General features: G+C 44.2%; 2 protein-coding genes across 2 annotated transcripts in view; one reads left to right on the forward strand and one right to left on the reverse strand.

Annotated features, from left to right (window-relative positions):
* ARMH3 (armadillo like helical domain containing 3) overlaps nucleotides 1–22,207 on the reverse strand; it is a gene marked incomplete at its 3' end in the record, with an annotated part of 562,435 nt that overhangs the window by 164,338 nt on the left and 375,890 nt on the right. The window lies entirely within an intron of this gene.
* HPS6 (HPS6 biogenesis of lysosomal organelles complex 2 subunit 3) lies at nucleotides 17,415–19,970 on the forward strand (the record flags this gene model as incomplete). Its single annotated transcript, XM_079721692.1, has 1 exon — nucleotides 17,415–19,970. The coding sequence occupies one exon, from the start codon at nucleotides 17,415–17,417 to the stop codon at nucleotides 19,824–19,826; it is 2,412 nt and encodes an 803-aa protein (XP_079577818.1). The 3' UTR covers nucleotides 19,827–19,970.

Below are 22,207 nucleotides of genomic sequence, written 5' to 3' on the forward strand. Positions count from 1 at the left end.
GAAAAAAACATGCACAGATCAGGTGTTCATTCAACAAATATTGATCACCTAAGCATTAGGGATACAGCAGGAACAAGCAGACAAGATCCCTGCTCTCAGAGTTTTCATTCTAGTAGAGGAAGAAAGACAACAAACAAGTTAAGTTGAGACAATGATAAGTATCTTGAAGACAAATTGTCTAGGGGGACTACAAGATTGCAGATTAAAGGCCTCTATGGGAAGTGATATGTGGACTGAGATCAGAATAACAGAAAGAAAACAGCCATGTGAAAATCTTGGGAAAAGTGTTCAGACAGAGGCAATGGCAAGTGCAAAGGCTCCAAGATTTGAACACACTTGGCATGTTCAAGAAACAGAAATGCCAGAGTGCCTATAGTACAAACATTCCCTTTTTGAAAGGTTTTTGTAAAACTTATTGAAGTGGGGCTTCCCTGGTGGCGCAGTGGTTAAGAATCCACCTGCCAAGGCAGGGTTCGAGCCCTGGTCCGGGAAGATCACACATGCCGTAGAGCAATTAAGCCCTTGCGCCACAACTACTGAGACTGCGCTCTAGAGCCTGCAAGCCACAACTACTGAGCCTGCGTGCCACAACTACTGAAGCCCGCATGCCTAGAGCCCATGCTCCGCAACAAGAGAAGCCACCACAACGAAAAGCAGCCCCAGCTTGCCGCAACTAGAGAAAGCCTGTGCACAGCAACAAAGACCCAACGCAGGCAGGCAGGAAGGAAGGAAGGAAGGAAGGGAGGGAGGGAGGGAGGGAGGGAGGAAGGGAGGGAGGGAGGGAGGGAGTACAAACTAATGATTTCATTTATATGAAACTCAAAAAGGCAAAATTAGTCTACGGTGACAGACATCAGAATAGTGGTTACCCTGGGTGGGGAGATGAGTGGGAAGGAGCACAAGGAAGCCTTCTGAGGTGCCAGAAACGTGCTTTATCTTGACCTGAGTGGAAGTCACACAAATATGTACATGTGTAAAAGAATTATCAAGTCATACACTTCACATTATGTACACTATTCCTCAATCTAAAATAATGCATGTGCTCATATACATATATGAAAATTTAACAATACCCATGCAGAACACTAGAACAAAGGCTAATAGCGACCCACCTTGCACACATAGGACACTGATCTAAAATAACCACCAAAGAGTTGACACTTTTTTTTTTTTTTTTTTGCGGTACGCAGGCCTCTCACTGTTGTGGCCTCTCCCGTTGCGGAGCACAGGCTCCGGACACGCAGGCTCAGTGGCCATGGCTCACGGGCCCTGCTGCTCCGCGGCATGTGGGATGTTCCTGGACCGGGGCACGAACCCGTGTCCCCTGCATCGGCAGGCGGACTCTCAACCACTGCGCCACCAGGGAAGCCCAACACTTATTTTGTACTTGCTACATACCAAGCACTGTTCTAAGCACTTTATATACATTAATTCATTTCATCCTCACAACAAACCTATGATCCAGGAACTTTACAATAAGAAAACTAAAGCATGAAGTGGTTAAAAAACAAAAATTTAAAAATTTGCCAGGATAAGTGAAAGTAGGGACTCAAACCCAGACAGCCTGATGTTTGAGTTCAGCCTTTAACCACTGTACTATACTGAGCAGGAAGGAGCAGAAGTAGAGTAACCTACACATAAACAAAGCTGAGCATCTGCAGAGAAACTGAAGAGGTTCCACGTAAGTGAGGACGAAAAGTATATGCTCGCTGACCTTAATGAACAAACTCTGGAATGTCCAGATATCTGGAGTTTCATCACTAGTTTGCCCGTAGGTAGATGTGCCACAGTAGGAAGTAAAAGATAACTGTCTGATACATGCATATGTATATAAATATTGATAATGGTAAAGTGAAAAAGAGACAAATTAATGAAATAGTAGAAAACTTAGAAGGAAAAACTAGAGAGGAATCTGAGTTTCTATTCAAGTTGACAGATGTATTCAATATGGTAAACAGAAAAAATTTTTTAAAAAGGCTGAAATACACTGATATCCACTACAGGATTTAATTGATACTATTTTAACTGAGCTAAGTCAGTGCTCTGAGGATAATTCTCCACCAAAACTTCATTACGAATGGAAAGATACTGTAAAAAATGCTTTACCCCTGCAGAGCTGTGATCACATGTTTCAGAATCTCCTGGCATGCCTCCTGGAAATGTAGACTCCTAAGCCCCCCTCCCCACTACTGAAACAGATTTTTCAAGATAAGGATTAGAGGTCTACATTTTTTTTTTTTTTTTTTTTTTTTTTTTGCGGTATGTGGGCCTCGCGCTGTTGTGGCCTCTCCCGTTGTGGAGCACAGGCTCTGGACGCGCAGGCTCAACGGCCATGGCTCACGGGCCCAGCCGCTCCGCGGCACGTGGGATCTTCCCGAACCGGGGCACGAACCCGTGTCCCCTGCATCGGCAGGCGGGCTCTCAACCACTGCGCCACCAGGGAAGCCCAAGAGGTCTACATTTTTAATAATCACTCCAGTCAGTGGTTCTCAACTGAGGCAATTTTGCCTCCCAGGGGACATTTGTCAATGCCTGGAGACATTTTTGGTTGTCACAACTGGGAGGGGAGGTACTACCAGCATCTACTGGGTAGAGGCCAGGGATGCTGCTAAACATCCTAAAGTATACAGGACAGTTACCACAACAAAGAATTATCTGGTCCAATAAGTCAATAATGCAGAGGTTGAAAAACTCTACCCCAAATAATTCTGATGCTCACTAAAGTCTGAGAAGTACTCATCTGAGCCTTAAATCAGGCCTTCAAAAGAAAGGAGCATCTGGACAGAAGATGATTTTGAGAGGATGAATAAAACTTCTGCCATCTCTAGAAAAGGCACTGGAGCAATCCTTACCTACTTCCAGCTCATTCTCCCCATATTAAATCACCAACGCATCCCCTTTCCTTAGGATCTTAGCCGCAGTTTGCCCATCTGTGAAGGATCACTACAAAACACACTGACTATAGTAATCCACAATGCCTAGTGAAGGAGATGAAAACCCTGTCTGCCCAGGAGATGTGGCTGAGTCAGATATTACCATTCCACTGTCTGACAATGAGCCATTCACCCAACACACAAGAGGGGGCAGTATGTTTATAAAGCCAGAAATAGCCTCCTCCAGGACTCTCCTAAAAAAAGTTCCCTAGTTCCTCTAGATGCGAGGTGTTTTTTTAAAATCTTTAGGCAAAAGTTATCTGCTCCCTATGTTCTTCTGCAAGGCATCCCATACTCTCAAGGTAAACACTAGCACTGTAATGCAAGGCATTTCTACCTCCAAATACCAGCCCTTCGTTTCTCAAACTAGCTCCTAACATGCCTCTTCCTTTCTGAAGGCCCCAAGGATTTAGCTCATTTGCTGCATTCACATACTGCTGTTCCACATGATTCCCTGCCATAGCTTCTCTCAGTAGCATGGGACACAGGTTCCCTCAATTGCACTCTATAGATTGGCTCTAAAACCAGCATATAATTCCTTTCCATTTTAATGGATTTTTACTGCTAGTCACTCCAAGTCTTTTATACCTCCAAAATTAAAGTAAAGTGAGGCCGGCATTCTTGAAGCCACCTCTCTAAATTCCCTTCATAGAGAGCTCCAGGACAGGCCACCACTCTTCTGTTCTTTTAGGGGTTTTTTTGAATTTTATTTTACTTATTTTTTTATACAGCAGGTTCTTATTAGTTATCCATTTTATACAAATTAGTGTATACATGTCAATCCCAATTGCCCAATTCATCCCACCACCACCCCCACAACCACCCCACCACTTTTCCCCCTTGGTGTCCATACGTTTGTTCTCTACATCTGTGTCTCTATTTCTGCCCTGCAAACTGGTTCATCTGTACCATTTTTCTAGGTTCCACATATATGTGTTAATATACAATATTTGTTTTTCTCCTTCTGACTTACTTCACTCTGTATGACAGTCTCTAGATCCATCCATGTCTCTACAAATGACAGAATTTCGTTCCTTTTCATGGCTGAGTAATATTCCATTGTATATATGTACCACATCTTTATCCATTCGTCTGTCAATGGGCATTTAGGTTGCTTCCATGACCTGGCTATTGTAAATAGTGCTGCAATGAATATTGCGTGCATGTGTCTTTTTGAATTACAACTTTCTCTGGGTATATGCCCAGTAGTGGGATTGCTGGGTCATATGGTAATTCTATTTTTAGTTTTTTAAGGAACCTCCATAATGTTCTCCATAGTGGCTGTATCAATTTACATTCCCACCAACAGGGCAAGAGGGTTCCCTTTTCTCCACACCCTCTCCAGCATTTGTTGTTTGTAGATTTTCTGATGATGCCCATTCTAACTGGTGTGAGGTGATACCTCACTGTAGTTTTGATTTGCATTTCTCTAATAATTAGTGATGTTGAGCAGCTTTTCATGTGCTTCCTGGCCATCTGTATGTCTTCTTTGGAGAAATGTCTATTTAGGTTTTCTGACCATTTTTTGATTGGGTTGTTTGTTCTTTTAATATTGAGCTGCATGAGCTGTTCATATATTTTGGAGATTAATCCTTTGTCCGTTGATTCATTTGCAAATATTTTCTCCCATTCTGAGGGTTGTCTTTTTGTCTTGTTTGTAGTTTCCTTTGCTTTTCAAAAGCTTTTAAGGTTCATTAGGTCCCATTTGTTTATTTTTATTTCCCTGACTCTAGGAGGTGGATCAAAAAAGACCTTGCTGTGATTTATCTCAAAGAGTGTTCTTCCTATGTTTTCCTCTAAGAGTTTTATAGTGTACAGTCTTACATATAGGTCTCTAATCCATTTTGAGTTTATTTTTGTGTATGGTGTTAGGGAGTGTTCTAATTTCATTCTTTTACATGTAGCTGTCCAGTTTTCCCAGCACCACTTATTGAAGAGACTGTCTTTTCTCCACTGTATATCCTTGCCTCCTTTGTCATAGATTAGTTGAGCATAGGTGCGTGGGTTTATCTCTGGGCTTTCTATCCTGTTCCATTGATCTATATTTCTGTTTGGGTGCCAGGACCATACTGTCTTAATTACTGTAGCTTTGTAGTGTAGTCTGAAATCAGGGAGTCTGATTCCTCCAGCTCCACTTTTTTTGCTCAAGACTGCTTTGGCTATTTGGAGCCTTTTGTGTCTCCATAGAAATTTTAAGATTTTTTTGTTCTAGTTCTGTAAAAAAATGCCACTGGTAATTTGATAAGGATTGCACTGAATCTGTAGATTGCTTTGGGTAGTATAGTCATTTTCACAATATTGATTTCCCAGTCCAAGAACATGGTATATCTCTCCATCTGTTTGTATCATCTTTAATTTCTTTCATCATTGTCTCATAGTTTTCTGCACATAGGTCTTTTGTCTCCTTAGGTAGGTTTATTCCTAGGTATTTTATTCTTTTTGTTGCAGTGGTAAATGGGAGTGTTTACTTAATTTCTCTTTCAGATTTTTCATCATTAGTGTATAGGAATGAAAGAGATTTCTGTGCATTAATTTTGTATCCTGCAACTTTACCAAATTCAGTGATTAGCTCTAGTAGTTTTCTGGTGGCTTCTTTAAGATTCTCTAGGTAGTATCATGTCATCTGCAAACAGTGACAGTTTTACTTATTCTTTTCCAATTTGTATTCCTTTTATTTCTTTTTCTTCTCTGATTGCCGCGGCTAGGACTTCCAAAACTATGTTGAATAATAGTGGTGAGAGTGGACATCCTTGTCTTGTTCCTGATCTTAGAGGAAATGCTTTCAGTTTTTCACCATTGAGAATGATGTTTGCTGTGGGTTTGTCATATATGGCCTTTATTATGTTGAGTTATGCCCACTTTCTGGAGAGTTTTTATCATAAATGGGTGTTGAATTTTGTCAAAAGCTTTTTCTGCATCTATTGAGATGATCATATGGTTTTTCTTCTTTAATTTGTTAATATGGTGTATCACATTGATTGATTTGTGTATAGTGAAGAATCCCTGCATCCCTGGGATAAATCCCACTTGATCATGGTGTATGATCCTTTTAATGTGTTGTTGGATTCTGTTTGCTAGCATTTTGTTGAGGATTTCTGCATCTATGTTCATCAGTGACATTGGTCTATAATTTTCTTTTTTTGTAGTATCTTTGTCTGGTTTTGGTATCAGGGTGATGGTGGTCTCACAGAATGAGTTTGGGAGTGTTCCTTCCTCTGCAATTTTTTGGAAGAGTTTGAGAAGGATGGGTGTTAGCTCTTCTCTAAATGTTTGAAAGAATTCACCTGTGAAGCCATCTGCTCCTGAACTTTTGTTTGTTGGAAGATTTTAAATCACAGTTTCAATTTCATTACTTGTGATTGCTCTGTTCATATTTTGTTTCTTCTTGGTTCAGTCTTGGAAGGTTATACCTTTCTAAGAATTTGTCCATTTCTTCCAGGTTATCCATTTTATTGGCACAGAGTTGCTTGTAGTAGTCTCTCAGGATGCTTTGTATTTCTGCAGTGTCTGTTGTAACTTCCCCTTTTTCGTTTCTAAATTTATTGATTTGAGTCCTCTCCCTCTTTTTCTTGATGGGTCTGGCTAAAGGTTTATCAATTTTGTTTATCTTCTCAAAGAACTAGTTTTTAGTTTTACTCATCTTTGCTATTGTTTTCTTTTTTTCTATTTCATTTATTTCTGCTCTGATCTTTATGATTTCTTCTACTAACTTTGGGTTTTGTTTGTTTTTCCTTCTCTAGTTCCTTTAGGTGTAAAGTTAAATTGTTTATTTTGAGATTTTTCTTGTTTCTTGAGGTAGGCTTCTATTGCTATAAACTTCCCTCTTAGAACTGCTTTTGCTGCATCCCATAGGTTGTGGATCATTGTGTTTTCATTGTAATTTGTCTCTAGGTATTTTTTGATTTTCTCTTTGATATCTTCAGGGATCTCTTGGTTACTTAGTAACCTATTGCTTAGCCTCCATATGTTTGTGTTTTTCACGTTTTTTTCCCTGTAATTGATTTCTAATCTCACAGTGTTGTGGTCAGAAAAGATGTTTGCTATGATTTCAATTTTCTTAAATTTACTGAGGCTTGATTTGTGACCCAAGATGTGACCTAACCTGGAGAATGTTCTGCGTACAATTGCGAAGAAAGTGTAATCTTCTGTTTTTGGATGGAATGTCCTATAAATATCAATTAAATCTATCTGTTCTATTGTGTCATTTAAAGCTTGTGTTTCATTATTAATTTTCTGTTTGGATGATCTGTCCATTGGTGTAAGAGAGGTGTTAAAGTCCCCACTATTATTGTGTTACTGTCGATTTCCTCTTTTATAGCTGTTAGCAGTTGCCTTATGTATTGAGGTGGTCCTATGTTGGGTGCATATATAACTGTTATATCTTCCTCTTGGATTGATCCCTTGATCATTATGTAGTGTCCTTCCTTGTCTTGTGTAACATTCTTTATTTTAAAGTCTATTTTATCTGATATGAGTATTGCTAATCTAGCTTTCTTTTGATTTCCATTTGCATGGAATATCTTTTTCCATCCCCTCACTTTCAGTCTGTGTGTGTCCCTAGGCCTGAAGTGGGTCTCTTGTAGACAGCATATATATGGGTCTTGTTTTTGTATCCATTCAGTGAGCCTGTGTCTTTTGGTTGGAGCATTTAATCCATTCACGTTTAAGGTAATTATCAATATGTATGTTCCTATGACCATTTTCTTAATTGTTATGGGTTTGTTTTTGTAGGTCCTTTTCTTCTCTTGTGTTTCCCACTTAGAGAAGTTCCTTTAGCATTGTTGTAGAGCTGGTTTGGTGGTGCTGAATTCTTAGCTTTTGCTTGTCTGTAAAGCTTTTGATTTCTCCATCAAATCTGAATGAGATCCTTGCTGGGTAATCTTGGTTGTAAATTCTTCCCTTTCATCACTTTAAATATATCATGCCACTCCCTCCTGGCTTGTAGAGTTTCTGCTGAGAAATCACCTGTTAACCTTATGGGAGTTCCCTTGTATGTTACCTGTTGTTTTTCCCTTGTTGCTTTCAATAATTTTTCTTTGTCTTTAATTTTTGTCAATTTGATTACTATGTGTCTCGGTGTGTTTCTCCTTGGGTCTATCCTGCACTTCCTGAACTTGGATGGCTATTTCCTTTACCATGTTAGGGAAGTTTTCGACTATAATCTCTTCAAATATTTTCTCCAGTTCTTTCTCTCTCTCTTCTCCTTCTGGGACCCCTATAATGTGAATGCTGTTGCGTTTAATATTGTCCCAGAGGTCTCTTAGGCCATCTTCATTTCTTTTCATTCTTTTTCCTTTATTCTGTTCCACGGCAGTGAATTCCACCATTCTGTCTTCCAGGTCACTTATCCGTTCTTCTGCCTCAGTTATTCTGCTATTGATTCCTTCTAGTGTATTTTTCATTTCAGTTATTGTATTGTTCACCTCTGTTTGTTTGTTCTGTAATTCTTCTAGGTGTCTCCTCTTTAATTCTTCTAGGTCTTTGTTAAACATTTCTTGCATCTTCTCGATCTCTGCCTCCATTCTTTTCCAGAGGTCCTGGATCATCTTCACTATCATTATTCTGAATTCTTTTTCAGGAAGCTTGCCTATCTCCACTTCATTTAGTTGTTTTTCTGGGGTTTTATCTTGTTCCTTCATCTGGTACAAAGTCCTCTACCTTTTCATTTTGGCTATCTTTCTGTGAATATGGTTTTCCTTCCACAGGCTCCATAACTGTCCACCCTTTTGTTCTATCATTTCTGTTTTTTTTAATTACTGGGGATGGAATTCACCACTCATTCCTCCAAATCTTTCAGAGCACAGCCTCCCACTCAAGGTGGTATATAATAATAAATAACACTACTGAGTAGTCACTATGTACTTGGCACTATTCTAAGTGATTTAAATATGCTGTACTTAATCCTTACAATAAACAAATGAAGTAGGTACTAATACCATAATTTTACAATGAGGATGTTACTTTGCCCAAAGTAACGGATTTTAAGTGGTACAGCCACTAAATCTTTCTGTCTGGTTGCCCTTCTCCCTATGAGAATATCTTGTTAGTGCAAAAAAAGCAGGTGCTAACTAGTAGAACATTCAAAATCCAGATTCAGTTAAAATTCTATAGAAACTCCAAACTGATATCCATAATATCAACATTCCCACTTGATCCAAGAAAAGTCAGTCAACTCAGGACATCATCTGACAAGCATCATCCCTTATTTTCTAGATGCTAGGATAGAACCAGCCTGATTCAGTAATAAGCACATGTGCCACCATGGGGCAGCATCTATATCTTGTGTGTGCTCTGAACAGCGCTCACCTCAGAGTATTTAGGCTACACTTGAAAGTGGAATTAACTCAGGGACTTTCCCAAGACTAAACAGCAAGTGGCAAAAACAGGACTTCTGCAATCTCTACTCTGGATATCAGCCATAGTCTGTACCTACTAGAAGTGAACTAGCTTCACAAAAGAGAATTCAGTCTGGTCCCATCAGAATCTACTGAGTCTGCCAACTTTCACAAACTAATAATATAGATGAAGAGGTTTAAATAAACATGACCATCTCAGGTTCCCTTTCAAATGATTTTATACAAGAAGGAATGCACTTGCACCTTCAGAAGGAGGAACCAACTTCAAATTGACAGGATTTCAGGAAACTCTAATTGAAAATCACATTTTTCTGACATCTCCCAGAATGAGAATTCATTGTAAGATCCTCTTCTCAATGAGCAGGAGCCTCTTATAAATTAATACTGTCTATCTCCTGCTCAAGCCCTGAACTTCCTCAAGCAGCAACACATCACTCATATCTTCTTCATTTCCTTTCCTGTTGACCCATACAAGCCTCATGAATACCACCTAAGTATAAAATGAAAATTATAAGACAGACTCCCATAATCTTCTTAAAGAAAGCCCAAAAGGTAACTTCGACCTGGCCAAGTAAACTGATTTCCTGCTAGCTTAACATTTATTGAGAGCTTATAATAACACAGGCATTGTATAACAGGAAAAGGGATGCAAAATTATTGAGGTATATGGTCCCTGCCTTGAGAAGCTCACTATTAAGTGGAAGAAGGGCATATTCTAATATTTCCTTATAAAGAAATAAAATAAACATTATTTTCCCAGGATTTTTTCAAATGTGTCCTCACTTACTCCAAGCTATTGCCAAGATATCAAGCTCACCAGGCCTCCTTCCTTCCAGCTGCCTAGTAACATCTCCATGTGCATATCCCACGACAACTTGATTTCAGCATACCAGACTATCTCCCCTATACCTCTTTCTATAGCCACCCAAACCTTAAAAAAATCTGCTCTACTTTTACTAATCCATACCCTGGTCAATGAAATTCCCATTTACCCAATTTCTCAAATTAGAAAACTTAGCCCACTGTTTCTCCCCAAACAGTCACTAAATCCTACTGCAGCTATCTTAGAAATACTTCTAAAATCCATTCCCCTCCTCTTCATTCCCACGGCCACATTTTATTCAGACTCTCAGTCAGCTGCAACAACTCTAATTAGTCTCACTACCTCATTTCTCCTTACCTTAATCTGCACTTGTCACTCCCTAACATTAAAACGCTCCAATAGCTCCCTACTCTCTTTTCAGTCTCACCTCCTGGCAATTTCCCCACCACACATCCTGTTTTGGACAAATTTCTGACACTTAAACGTCATGTTTTTTTTTTTCCTCACACTTTCACCATGCCTTTGCTCATGCTGTTGTCTCCATCTGGAATGCCTTTCTTTACTTGTGCAAGCTCCTACCCATCTTCCAACACCCAACTCAAGTATCTCCTCCCTACAAACATTTCCCTGACTTTCCAGGCAATGGTAATATTCCTTCACACCATATAAATTCCTTTTAATGGATATGTAACACACAGCACTACAATTTTCATGTGAATATATCTCTCTGATATTCTTGAAGAAAAATATTCATATTTCTAACCCCAGTGCCAGTTACATAATAAGTGCTCAATAGGGACTTCCCCGGTGGTCCAGTGGGTAAGACTCTGTGCTCCCAATGCAGGGGGCCCGGGTTCGATCCCTGGTTGGGGAACTAGACCCTGCATGCGTGCCGCAACTAAGAGTCCGCATGCCACAACTAAGAAGCCCGCATGCTGCAACTAAAAGATGCCACATGGGTTAAGAATCCGCCTGCCAATGCAGGGGACACCGGTTCAAGCCCTGGTCCAGGAAGATCCCACATGCAGTGGAGCAACTAAGCCCATGCACCACAACTACTGAAGCTGCGCTCTAGAGCCCATGAGCCACAACTACTGAACCCGTGTGCCACAACTACTGAAGCCCATGTGCCCAGAGCCTGTGCTCCACAACAAGAGAAGCCAACCGTAATGAGAAGCCTGCGTGCTGCAACAAAGAGTAGCCCCCCCTTGCCGCAACTAGAGAAAAGGCTGCGCGCAGCAATGAAGACCCAATGCAGCCATAAATTAATTAATTAATTAATTAAAAATAAAAATGAAAGATGCCACATGCCGCAACGAAGATCCCACATGCCGCAACTAAGACACGGCGCAGCCAAAAATGCATTAAACAGAAAACTTAATAAGTGCTCAATAAATGTGTGTTTAATATACCGTGTGCCCTCATATATCCTGGATCAATTGGTTATTTGGTTATTTTCCCAAAATTTTATGGATTCTTGAACTTGGCTCTATGTAAAAGTCCAACTTTCATAACACTGCTTTGAGTTTTCAAGAGGTTTTATTATTATTATTATTATTCAAATGTCGAACAAGTGTATGAATTATAATGCCTAAACATCCAATGAAAATACCTTAAAGGCTCCCCTATTCATTAAGGAAGGAATGAGAGTTCCCCCTTCACAATCCTAACTAGAAGGATCCACCTTTCTCTAGACTGATTGATCTGATATCTGGAAAAGCCCTCACATAGGAACTACTGTGCACACAAGACCAACTGAAGGTACACCCAAAATAATTCCAATTAACTTGTGCTAAATTAAGAGCAGGGACACAAACCCTATTTGCCCTGGTTTACAAAGTCAGAGAAAGTATAGAATAGCAAAGAAACAGCTCTCACTGAACTCAAAGCTTTTTCTGGAGAGGAAGAATTGGGGAGGGTCGGATGATTCACATTTATTCGGGCCTGCCCAAGTTTCTACTTCCCCATGTCGAAAGGCAACACTTCTCAGTTTCTGATACTTCTTCCCGAGGGAACCAGTTTTTATCTCCTGTTTCTTCCCTACACTTGCCTGGAAACAGGTTCGTTTCCCAGGTTCACACCGAGTAACCAGAGAAAACACGGTAGCTTCCATGATTGTGTGTAAAGGGTGGGCTGAAGCCCGGGGATCAGAGACTGTAAAGAGGACACGGGGACCTTCCGGGACGCCTGATGACTTCGGGCAGACAGGGCTTCCTCTAGCCCTTCTCCGAGGTCTTGCCCCACGCCCTCACCCCACAAACAGGCTGGGCAGAAGGCCACTCGGGTGGGAAACACCTGGGAGGAAAGCTTTTAAGGTAGCCTGAGTGGTCGGAGTCAGCCTCGTGATGGGTCAAAGGTCAGCGCCTCGGCTGCCAGGAGGGCCCAGCAGGGACCCGGAGCGAGAGGCGTGTGACCGGCACTGGAGGGTTAGGGGAACGGCAGCTGGAGTAGCGAGCCGCTTCTCGCTCCGCTCCGCCGCACGCAGCCTCTGCGCTCCTCAGCAGCTGCCCTCCCTCCCTCTCCCCCCATAACCCCTGTCGTGCCCTAGCGAGCGCAGGCCCCGCCTCCAGGGCCGCCTCAGGGCCAAGGCCTAGTATGGCAGTACCCGCAGAGGTTGGCCAGGTTCAGAGACCGGCCCGGGCCGGCGCCGCTTACCGAGCGCCGCTTACCCTGCCTCCTCCTCCACCACCCGCGCCGCTCCCGGACCGGCTCGCTCCCGACGCCACCGACGCCGCAGCTGCTCCGGGCTCACGGACGCGCTCCCGACCTCCCCAGACCCTTCCCCCGGCCCGCCGTGCCCCGCAGGATCCTAAAGCCTGCCGCGTAATACGTTCGCCCGCTCCGACTGCCTGAGGCTGGCTCGGACCACGATTCCCAGCAACCATCACAAAGACTACGATTCCCGAAATGCACCACGAGAAAGAAATTAGCAAAAGAAACGTGTATCAAGAGTCTACTGGATGCAAGTTGAATTAGCAGTTTCTTTAAATATGGCAGACCCTGAAATCGGCAATTCCACTTCCAGGAGTAAATATATCCTCTAGAAACACTGGCAAAGTTTGGAAAGATATATGTTCCAAGCTCTTTATTGCAACTCTGTAAGTGAAAGATTGGAAACAAACTCATTCAATCAACATATATGTATTGTGTGCCTGCTATGTACAAAGCACCGTGTAAAGCTGTGTCAACTTGGCAAGTTACCTCTCTGAGTCTCAGTTTTCTCACACGCAAAATGGAAGATTAAAAAAAGACATGCCGAAAATAAAATTAAAAAAAAAAAGAATCTGGAAAAACCCAAAAAAAAAACACATGCCGGGCAGTGTGTGCGTGTGTGTATGTGTCTCCTTATAATGACTTTATAAAGTTGGTACCTCACAGATAACAAAAAAAAAAAGGTTTTGAGTGATTAAACAGCTTGCTTAATGCTCTAGAGTTAGTAAGAGGTGAAGAAGAGTTTAAACCCAGATCTATCAGGAAAGAGGTCTTAATAGCCCAAAAGCCCAGGTAACTTTTAATTTTTCTTGTCTGTTTACACAGTGGCATAAAACATGATTAGTGGTAAAAAGTTGTACCCTAATAGGATATAAAAAAGAGTGAGAAGTGGTAATAGGCATCTTGAGGTGAACCCCAAGAACTATTGTTCCTGAACATGAGTTAGAAGCCTCCTGTACAGCTGAAAGAACCCTTTCCATACCTGACTTCCTTTTAGCACATCTTTGTTGAGCACCTACTGAATACCCAATTCTGGGAGTAGTAAAAAGAAAAACAATTACAATTCTGAGATTATATTGTAACAAAGTGATAGACAGATGATAGATAGAAAAATAGATATACAATTAAATGTTTTAAATATCAAACAGTGAATTATCGAAGGTAAGCTTAGAAAAGCTCAAGCTGTAAATGCCCTGAAAATTCAGAGAATGGAAAATTCCCTGTCAATCTTCAGAGGCTTTTTGGGAGAAGATGAAGATGAAGTCAAGTCTTAGAGGAGAGAAGAAAAGGAAAGGCGAAAGTGTGAAGGTGAAGAAACACAATACACTGGCGGGAAGTGAATTAAATACAGATTCAGCAGAGGGTAAGTTTATAAGTCCACAGACTGAGTAGGTAAGAGCGTGACCTCTGTGATACTGTGGAAATGAATCCCAGGCTGGCTACCTACTAGCTGTATGACTTTAGACAATTACATGAGCTCTCTAAGCCTTAGTTTCCTATCTGGAAAATAGAGATAATAAAAGGCCTATGTTATATTGGTTTGGTTATCCAGCACTGAACCCTTCCCCTCCTTTTCTGGGGGCCTTTTCCTTTGGGTAGAGTCTTGACGGAAAACCAGGCCCTGGGCAACCAAGATAAGTGAGCTCATGTGACCTGGGCTTGGCCACTAGGTGCAACCTCCAAGGGCTTCAGCTCTTGATCAAGAGATGCAGAGATGAAAAGATGGTCAGAACTCATTCATAACAGGTGCTGTCCACAAATGCAGTGACCAACTCATGCAGCACCAGGGGCTGTGGTGTCCTGGCTGTATGGTTCCTTCAGGAAAACAGTTGTGCTTCCTATTTCCTGGTCTTCAGAGAGTTTGGGTTCCTGCACATTTTCCAAGCCTGTTCTTCCTGTCTCCTACAGATTCTGTGACCCACCCCACACCAATGTTCTTCTAGTATATTTCATTTTTTCTGTATTTCTGTAACTATTCTATAACTCTTAAACAAAAGGTTCCTAAGTGATATCACACACACAAACATGTGCCTACTCAAGCTTACTCATTCTTTCACCAAACATCTATTGAAGTCTTTCTTTGTGCCAGGCTCTACTCTGAAAGTGAGGATACAACATAATGTACAACACGATAAGTATAATTAACACTGCTGTAAATCCTAAGGGTTCTCATCAGAAGGAAACAATTTTTTTTTTCTATTTCTTTAATTTTGTATCAGTATGAGATGATGGATATTCACTAAATTAATTGTGGTAATATGTAAGTCAAATCATTGTGCTGTACACCTTAAACTTATACAATGCTGTACATCAATCATGTCTCAATAAAACGGGAAGAAAAAATTAAAAATACAGTGGCGTATACATATATGCATGCTTTTGTAACCAGCAGAAATATGCACGTGTGTATCCATCAGAAATATGGCTAAAGGGACTTCCCTGGTGGCGCAGTGGTTAAGAATCCACCTGCCAATGCAGGGGACGTGGGTTCGAGCCCTGGTCTGGGAAGATCCCACATGCCATGGAGCAACTAAGCCCGTGCACCGCAACTACTAAGCCTGCGCTCTAGAGCCCGCGAGCCACAACTACTGAAGCCCGTGCGCCTAGAGCCCGTGCTCCACAACAAGAGAAGTCACCACAATGAGAAGCCTGTGCACCACAATGAAGAGTAGCCCCTGCTCACCACAACTAGAGAAGGCCCGTGCGCAGCAATGAAGACCCAATGCAGCCAAAAATAAATAAATAAACTTTAAAAAAAGAAAGAAATATGGCTAAAAATACTCAAAAAATATGTAATGTTACACAATACTATAAATCAACAATACTTCAATTTTCTAAATGTAGTGTTTTTAAGTGAGGCTATAACAATGAAAGAAATCCCATGGCAACTAGGAACAGCTGGAGGAAGAGCAAATTTCGGGAGGAAGATGATGTTTAGGACATGTTGAGACTGAAATGTCTATGAGACATCCAGGCAGAAATATTTAGTAGACATTTGGATACCTTCATTGGAACTCAGCAGAGATCTCTGGGGTGTAGATAAATATTTTGGAGCCATTGTCCTAGTGGTAATGGTTCAAGCCATGAGAAGGGAAGAAATGGCCTAGGAAGAGGGCTAAAAAAATATTAATAATATGGGGAGGAAAAAAGATAAGAGGGCCCAATATGGAATTTAAAACCAGCATTTAAAGGATGGTGGAGAAAGAGGAACCAATGGCAATAAAAGTTCTGAAGACAGCGCTATCTAAAAAAGAGGAGAATTAGAGGAGAAAGATGTTGTGGAAACTACAGGAGAGACTTTCAATAAGGAAGTTGTCAAATGTCTCAAAAGAGAAAAGGAAATTAAAATGCCTTGAAGACCTCAGGAAAATCTACTTCGGGTAAGTATTGGTTTGAGAAATGAATGGAAGGAGAGAAAGTAGAGGCAACAAATGCTAGATCTTTGCAAGAAACTTGACTGTGAAATGAAAGGGAGAGAGAGTGATAGGAGTAAAGGTTGGGGGAGATGAGAACGAAAGAGTCACTTCCAAGACAGGACAGACTGGGGAGTATTTCTATGCTGAGAGCAAGAGGACAGAATGAGTATGATGAAACAGAAATGGATGCCGTTCTCAGGGAAGTTGCGTGGAAAGGGAGGGAGGGGCAAGCTAATGAAGGAGGGACTGGAGGAGGAGAGAGGAATACCACAGCACCTGAGAAGGCAATCTGGGGTGGAAAGGACTCCTGCATATCAATTTGTAGGTGCTAAAGAGATTACACACAGACTCAGTGCCATTAAAGTATGTGTTAATTTTGTTTTCTAGCAAAATGTTAGTTTGGGTGAACTGTTGATACAGTGGTTTGGTGCATTGACCCTGGACCCAGATTGCCTGTGGTTGAAATCCCACCTGTATCTCTACTGCTTAATAGCTGTGTGATCTTGGTCAATTTACTTTATCTCTCTGTACTTCATTTTCCTTATCTTTAAAAGGCGGGGTGGGGTGGGGGAGTCACACAGTAAGGGCTATGGAAGTACTAGCTATTATTATTTTTTCCACTAGTTTGTCATCTCCATGAAGTTGAGGTTTTCTCTTTTGTTCAGGGTTGTCTACTCAGAGCCTGGCACTTAGTAGGTGCTCAATAAAAATTTCATGAATAAACTGTGATGAGAGAGCGAGGTGTGGAGGGAAGGGAAGCCTTGGTAGTTGGATGCTGGGCGGGCTGGAAGCCAGATACCTTATACTCTGTGCCACTCCGCGGTTTCCTGGGGCCTGAAGCAGCGGGCCTACATCCCGTCTCTGAGAGCTTCCCCAGGACTCGCGAGGTCGGAGCGCTGAGACGATTGTGTGCTCCGCGGCTCCACCCCCGCGAGGCTCCTGCGGCCCCGCCCCTGGTGGGCGGTGTTGTGCCGGCAGGGCAAATACCGGCTCCAGTCGCGAGCTAGCCGTGAGGGGCGGGGCGGGGCCGACTCAGCCCGGCTTTGGCTCACCTCATCAACGAAGAGCGGAAGTCTCAACCCCAGTTTTGACCTCCCTTGGGAACCCGGCACCGAGAGCCGGGCCTCGCCCCACGGGGCGGCGGGCCTGGGCGTGCACCGACGCGGGCGGCACCATGAAGCGTGCGGGAACTCTGCGCCTGCTCTCGGACCTGAACAACTTCAACGGCGCGGCCCGGCTCCGGGAGTTGTTGGCCGGGGACCCAGCCGTCCGAGTTCGCTGCAGCCCGGACGGCCGCCACCTGCTGCTGCTGCGACCTCCGGGGGCACCGGACCCGCAACTGCTGGTCGCGGTGCGTAGACCCGGCGCGGAACTGGAACGTGCCTGGCCGGCTGGCCAGCCCTCACCGCTAGACGCCTTCTTCCTACCGTGGCCGGCGCGACCGGCGCTAGTCCTAGTGTGGGAGAGTGGCCTAGCCGAGGTGTGGGGCACGGGGGTGGAGCCCGGCTGGCGGCTGCTGCAGAGCACCGAGCTGTGTCCTGGCGGTGGAGCCCGTGTGGTGGCCGTGGCGGCGCCCCGAGGCCGCCTGGTGTGGTGCGAGGAGCGTCAGGCTGGCGCTGAGGACCGCGAAGGGCCTCCCGCAGTGGCTTTCAGCCACTGTGTGTGCGTCCGGACCCTGGAGCCCAGCGGGGAGGCCGGCACCAACCTGGGCCGTACACACATCCTGCTGCACAATTGCCCCCCTTTCGGGCTGCTGACCTCCCGCAAGGACCTCTTTCTGGTGCCCACTGCCACCACCTGGCCTGGCGTGGGCCACATTCTGCTCATCTGGAGCCCAAGCAAGGGCAAGGTGGTGGTGGCTGCCCCATGTCTTGGCCTCTCCCACAGTAAAAGCCTGAATCCTGGAGGAGGGGACCCATGGGACTTCAGGACCCTGCTCCGAGGCCTTCCTGGGCTGCTGTCCCCCAGGCAGCCATTAACTGTACACACCTGGGCCCCAACTCCCCAGGGCCTGCTGTGGCTTGACTTCAGGGGCACTGTGAGCCTGGTGCAGCCCCACGGTGGTACCCGGGCTGTGGGCACCCTTCAGGAGGCACCTGCCAGCCTGGCAGGGTCTGCAGCACTGGGCACATTTCATGGCACTCTGGCCTGTGTGCTGGGCTCCACATTGGAACTGCTGGACATGGGCAGTGGGCAGCTGCTAGAAAGGAAGGTCCTAAGTACAGACCGAGTACATCTGCTGGAACCCCCCGCCCCTGGCATGGAAAATGAGGAAGAGCTGGAGACCCGAGGGGGTCTTCGTTTGCTTTCAGCCGTGGGTCTGTTTCGAGTAGGCTGGGAAGCCCCACAAGGCCTTGCGCTGCCTTCAGCTGAAGATCTGGTGTTTGAGGAGGCCTGCGAGTACTACCAGCGGCGGAGCCTGCGGGGTGCCCGGCTCACCCCAGAGGAACTGAGACACAACAGCACATTCCGGGCACCTCAGGCCCTGGCTTCCATCCTCCAGGGCCACGTGTCCCCATCAACACTATTGACCACACTGAGGGCCGAGCTTCGGGATTACCGGGGCTTAGAGCAGCTTAAAGCCCAGCTGGTGGCTGGGGATGACGAGGAGGCTGGCTGGACTGAGCTGGCAGAGCACGAAGTGGCACGGCTGCTGAGGACTGAGTTGATGGGAGACCAGCTGGCCCAGCTCAACACCGTTTTCCAAGCCCTCCCTACAGCAGCCTGGGGCGCCATCCTCAGGGCCCTGCAGCTCCAGCCAGATGGGAATGGTAGGCTGAGGTCCCAAGCTCCCCCTGACGTGTGGAAGAAGGTACTGGGCGTTACAACAGGTGGAAAGGAACCACCCAGTGGGATACTGCCCCTCTTTGAACTCCTGTGCCGATGCCTCTGCCGGCTGGAGCCACGATGGCTGCCACCCTTTGTGGAGCTGGCACAGCAGCAGGGCGGGCCTGGCTGGGGGTCAGGGGGCCCAGGGCTGCCCCTCTATCGCCGAGCCCTGGAAGTACTAGGTGAGGAGGGGACTAGGCCTGAAGCACTGGAGCTAGACCTGCTCTTGGGCAGTGGGCGGCCCAAAGCTGTGCTCCAAGCTGTGGGGCAGCTGGTGCAAAAGGAAGAGTGGGAGCGGGCTCTAGAGGCTGGCTTGGCCCTCAGCCCCTCCAGCCCCCTGCTTCGAAGTGAGATCTTCCAACTGCTGTTGGCTGAATTTGCCCGGCACCGCCGGCTTGATGCTCACCTCCCCCTCCTTTGCCGCCTGTGCCCACCAGACCTAGCTCCAGCTGAGCTCCTGCTTCTGCTGCGGACACACCTCCCAGATGAGTTGGAGCCCCCCACCCCATTCCCTGAGCCTGGGGCAGAGCCCCCTCTCACTGTGGGTTTGCTCAGAGCCCTGCTGGAGCAGACTGGGACTCAAGGACGACCCTCTGGCCCAGTTCTAAGCCGATATGAGGACATTCTATGGGACCCAGGCACTCCACCCCCTACCCCACCTCGGGGACCTATGACAGCCCTCCAGGCATCAGACCACCCAGGCCTGGAGGCATGGGCACCATCTGGACAGGGCCTCTGTGTGACTGACACAGGCTGAAAATTTTTTCTAGGACACAGTGATCAGGGAAAGGTGCCTAGGAGTTGGAGGGGGCCAGAGTGGGACCTGTGTGTGCAATACTCACAATACTCTTCTCTCTTCTGGAGCAATTCTTATATATATATATATATATATGTATGTATGTATAATAAATATGTTTGGTCTTTATCCTCAGGTTTCTCTCTTGGCATAAAGCTCCTAAAACACTTGGAATTTCCTGAGTGATAGAAATATCTTTGTTATAACGTATGGACACCAAGGGGGGGAATCTGGCGGGGGGGTAGGGGTGAGGGGGATGAATTGGGAGATTGGGATTGACACATAGACACTAATATGTATAAAACAGATAACTAATAACCTGCTGTATAAAATAAAATTATTAAAAAAAAGAAAAACTCTACATTGCTATTAGTAGTAATGGTGCTAACCACAGGAGATTCTGGATTTTAAATTTCAAAGTGATAGCTTTAGATTTTATGAGAGTAATAAACAGGAATAGATCCAATGGTTAATTGATGTGCCTTGATTTAGACAAACCTAATAGATTAAAATCCAAGCATACATCAAAGATAAATTAAGGTCAAATAACTTACACTGCAAATAAATTTACAGTAGAAGCCATTTAAACAGCAAATCACTACATTTTAAATATGATCTGATTCCTATTTTGGGAACATATTTATTAGATTAAAGTGTCCTTTATCATAAAAATGAACACAGATGCAGGGGGAGAGAAAAAGCTAAAAAAAATTACCAGAAAATTTCAGATTTAAACTGGAGATTTAGTTAATATTATATCCAAATATTTTTTAAGTTTTGAATTGTTACTTCCCAAAGGTCAAAGTTTTCAACAGAAAAAAGTTGCCTACAAGAAATATTAAAATAAATTAAATAGGGAAACTGAGGTGGTGGGACTTATTCCAGCTCCCTATGCTTTGTGTTGGAAAAATAAATAAAATTTAACAGTCAGTGAGCTTGCTGTATAAAAATAAAATAAAATTAAATTAAAAAAAAAAAGAAATGTCTTTGTTATAACAAGCCCCTTTAGACCAAACCTGCATTCACACTAATGAGGTAACTTAAAGTGGGGACCCCTAGCATCAGGATGGGGCTGGTCACCAGAAAGACCCGAGTGATGAAAGGGTTGGAACTTTCAGCTCCATCCTCAACCTCCTGGGAGGGGAGTGGGGCTAGAGACTGAGCTCTACAAAAACTCCTGAACAGGGAAATTTGATGAGCTTCTGGCTTGGTGAACACCTTAAGGTGCTGATGCACCCAGAGAGGGCATGGAAGCCCCATGCACACCCCTCACACCATGCCTTGCCCTATGCATCTCTTCCATCTGACTGTTGTATCCTTTAATAAACTGGTAAATATAAGTATTTCCCTGGGTTCTGTTAGCCATTCTAGCAAATTATCAAACCAATTTATAGCATGGGAACTCCCAATTTATAGCCAGCTGATCAGAAGCACCAGTGACTTGTGACTGGCATTTGAAGTGAGGGCAGTCTTGTGGGATTGAGCCCTTAACCTGTGGGATCTGTGCTAACTCCAGGTAGTTAGTATCAGAATTGAGTTGACTTGTAGGACACCCAATTGATGTCCACAGAGAATTGATGGTTGGTGTTGGAAAACACTCCAGAAATGCATACACGGTTGATGTGTTTTTCAATAGCTGAGGGCCTCATAGAGTTGGTTATAGAGGGAGTGGTTAAATCTGAATCTGTTGGCTAAAGTGACCACTTCCAATAATGAAAATAATTAACATTTATGAGCATTTGAAGTATGCCAGTCACTCTGTTAGTCTTTAAATAGTCCCTCTTTCAATGTTTCTAATAACCCCATCTGGAAAGTACTAATATTATCTCCATTTTACGGGTGAGGAAACAGAGATTTAGAAAGATTACTTGACCAAGGTCAGTCAGCTAGAAAGTAGTAGCTCTAAGATTTGAACCACTTCACTGTACAGCCCAATAGTTGCTACCGGCTTGGGCTTGAAGCACTTCTCATTCCTGGCTCAGTGCTAGCTTCTCTAGCCTGTTGTGAGGAGGGGGATCTGCAGAGGTACACACTTCCTTTCCCCAAGACTCTTCTGTTCCCTGTGCTGGCCCTGAGCCCATGCTTGTCTCCCCCAGGATTTCTGGAGCAGCCACTTGTTAAGGGGAAGATTTACCACAGACAGGAGAGCTACCTGCAGAGCCCTCTGGCTTAGTAACAAGAGTCACTGGAGGAGGGTTGCTTGGAGGCTGACTCCCAAAACTAAGAAAAAAGAGCGTCTCCAGAACATATTTCTGTTCATCTGAATTTAGTCAGCAGGACCACCTTTGAAGAGGCCTAGGCCCTCTGCCCACTTCTACCCAAGTGACCCCTCAGGCTGGTTC

This window comes from Hyperoodon ampullatus (genome assembly GCF_949752795.1).
Source record: "Hyperoodon ampullatus genome assembly, chromosome: 1".
NCBI lineage: Eukaryota > Metazoa > Chordata > Mammalia > Artiodactyla > Ziphiidae > Hyperoodon > Hyperoodon ampullatus.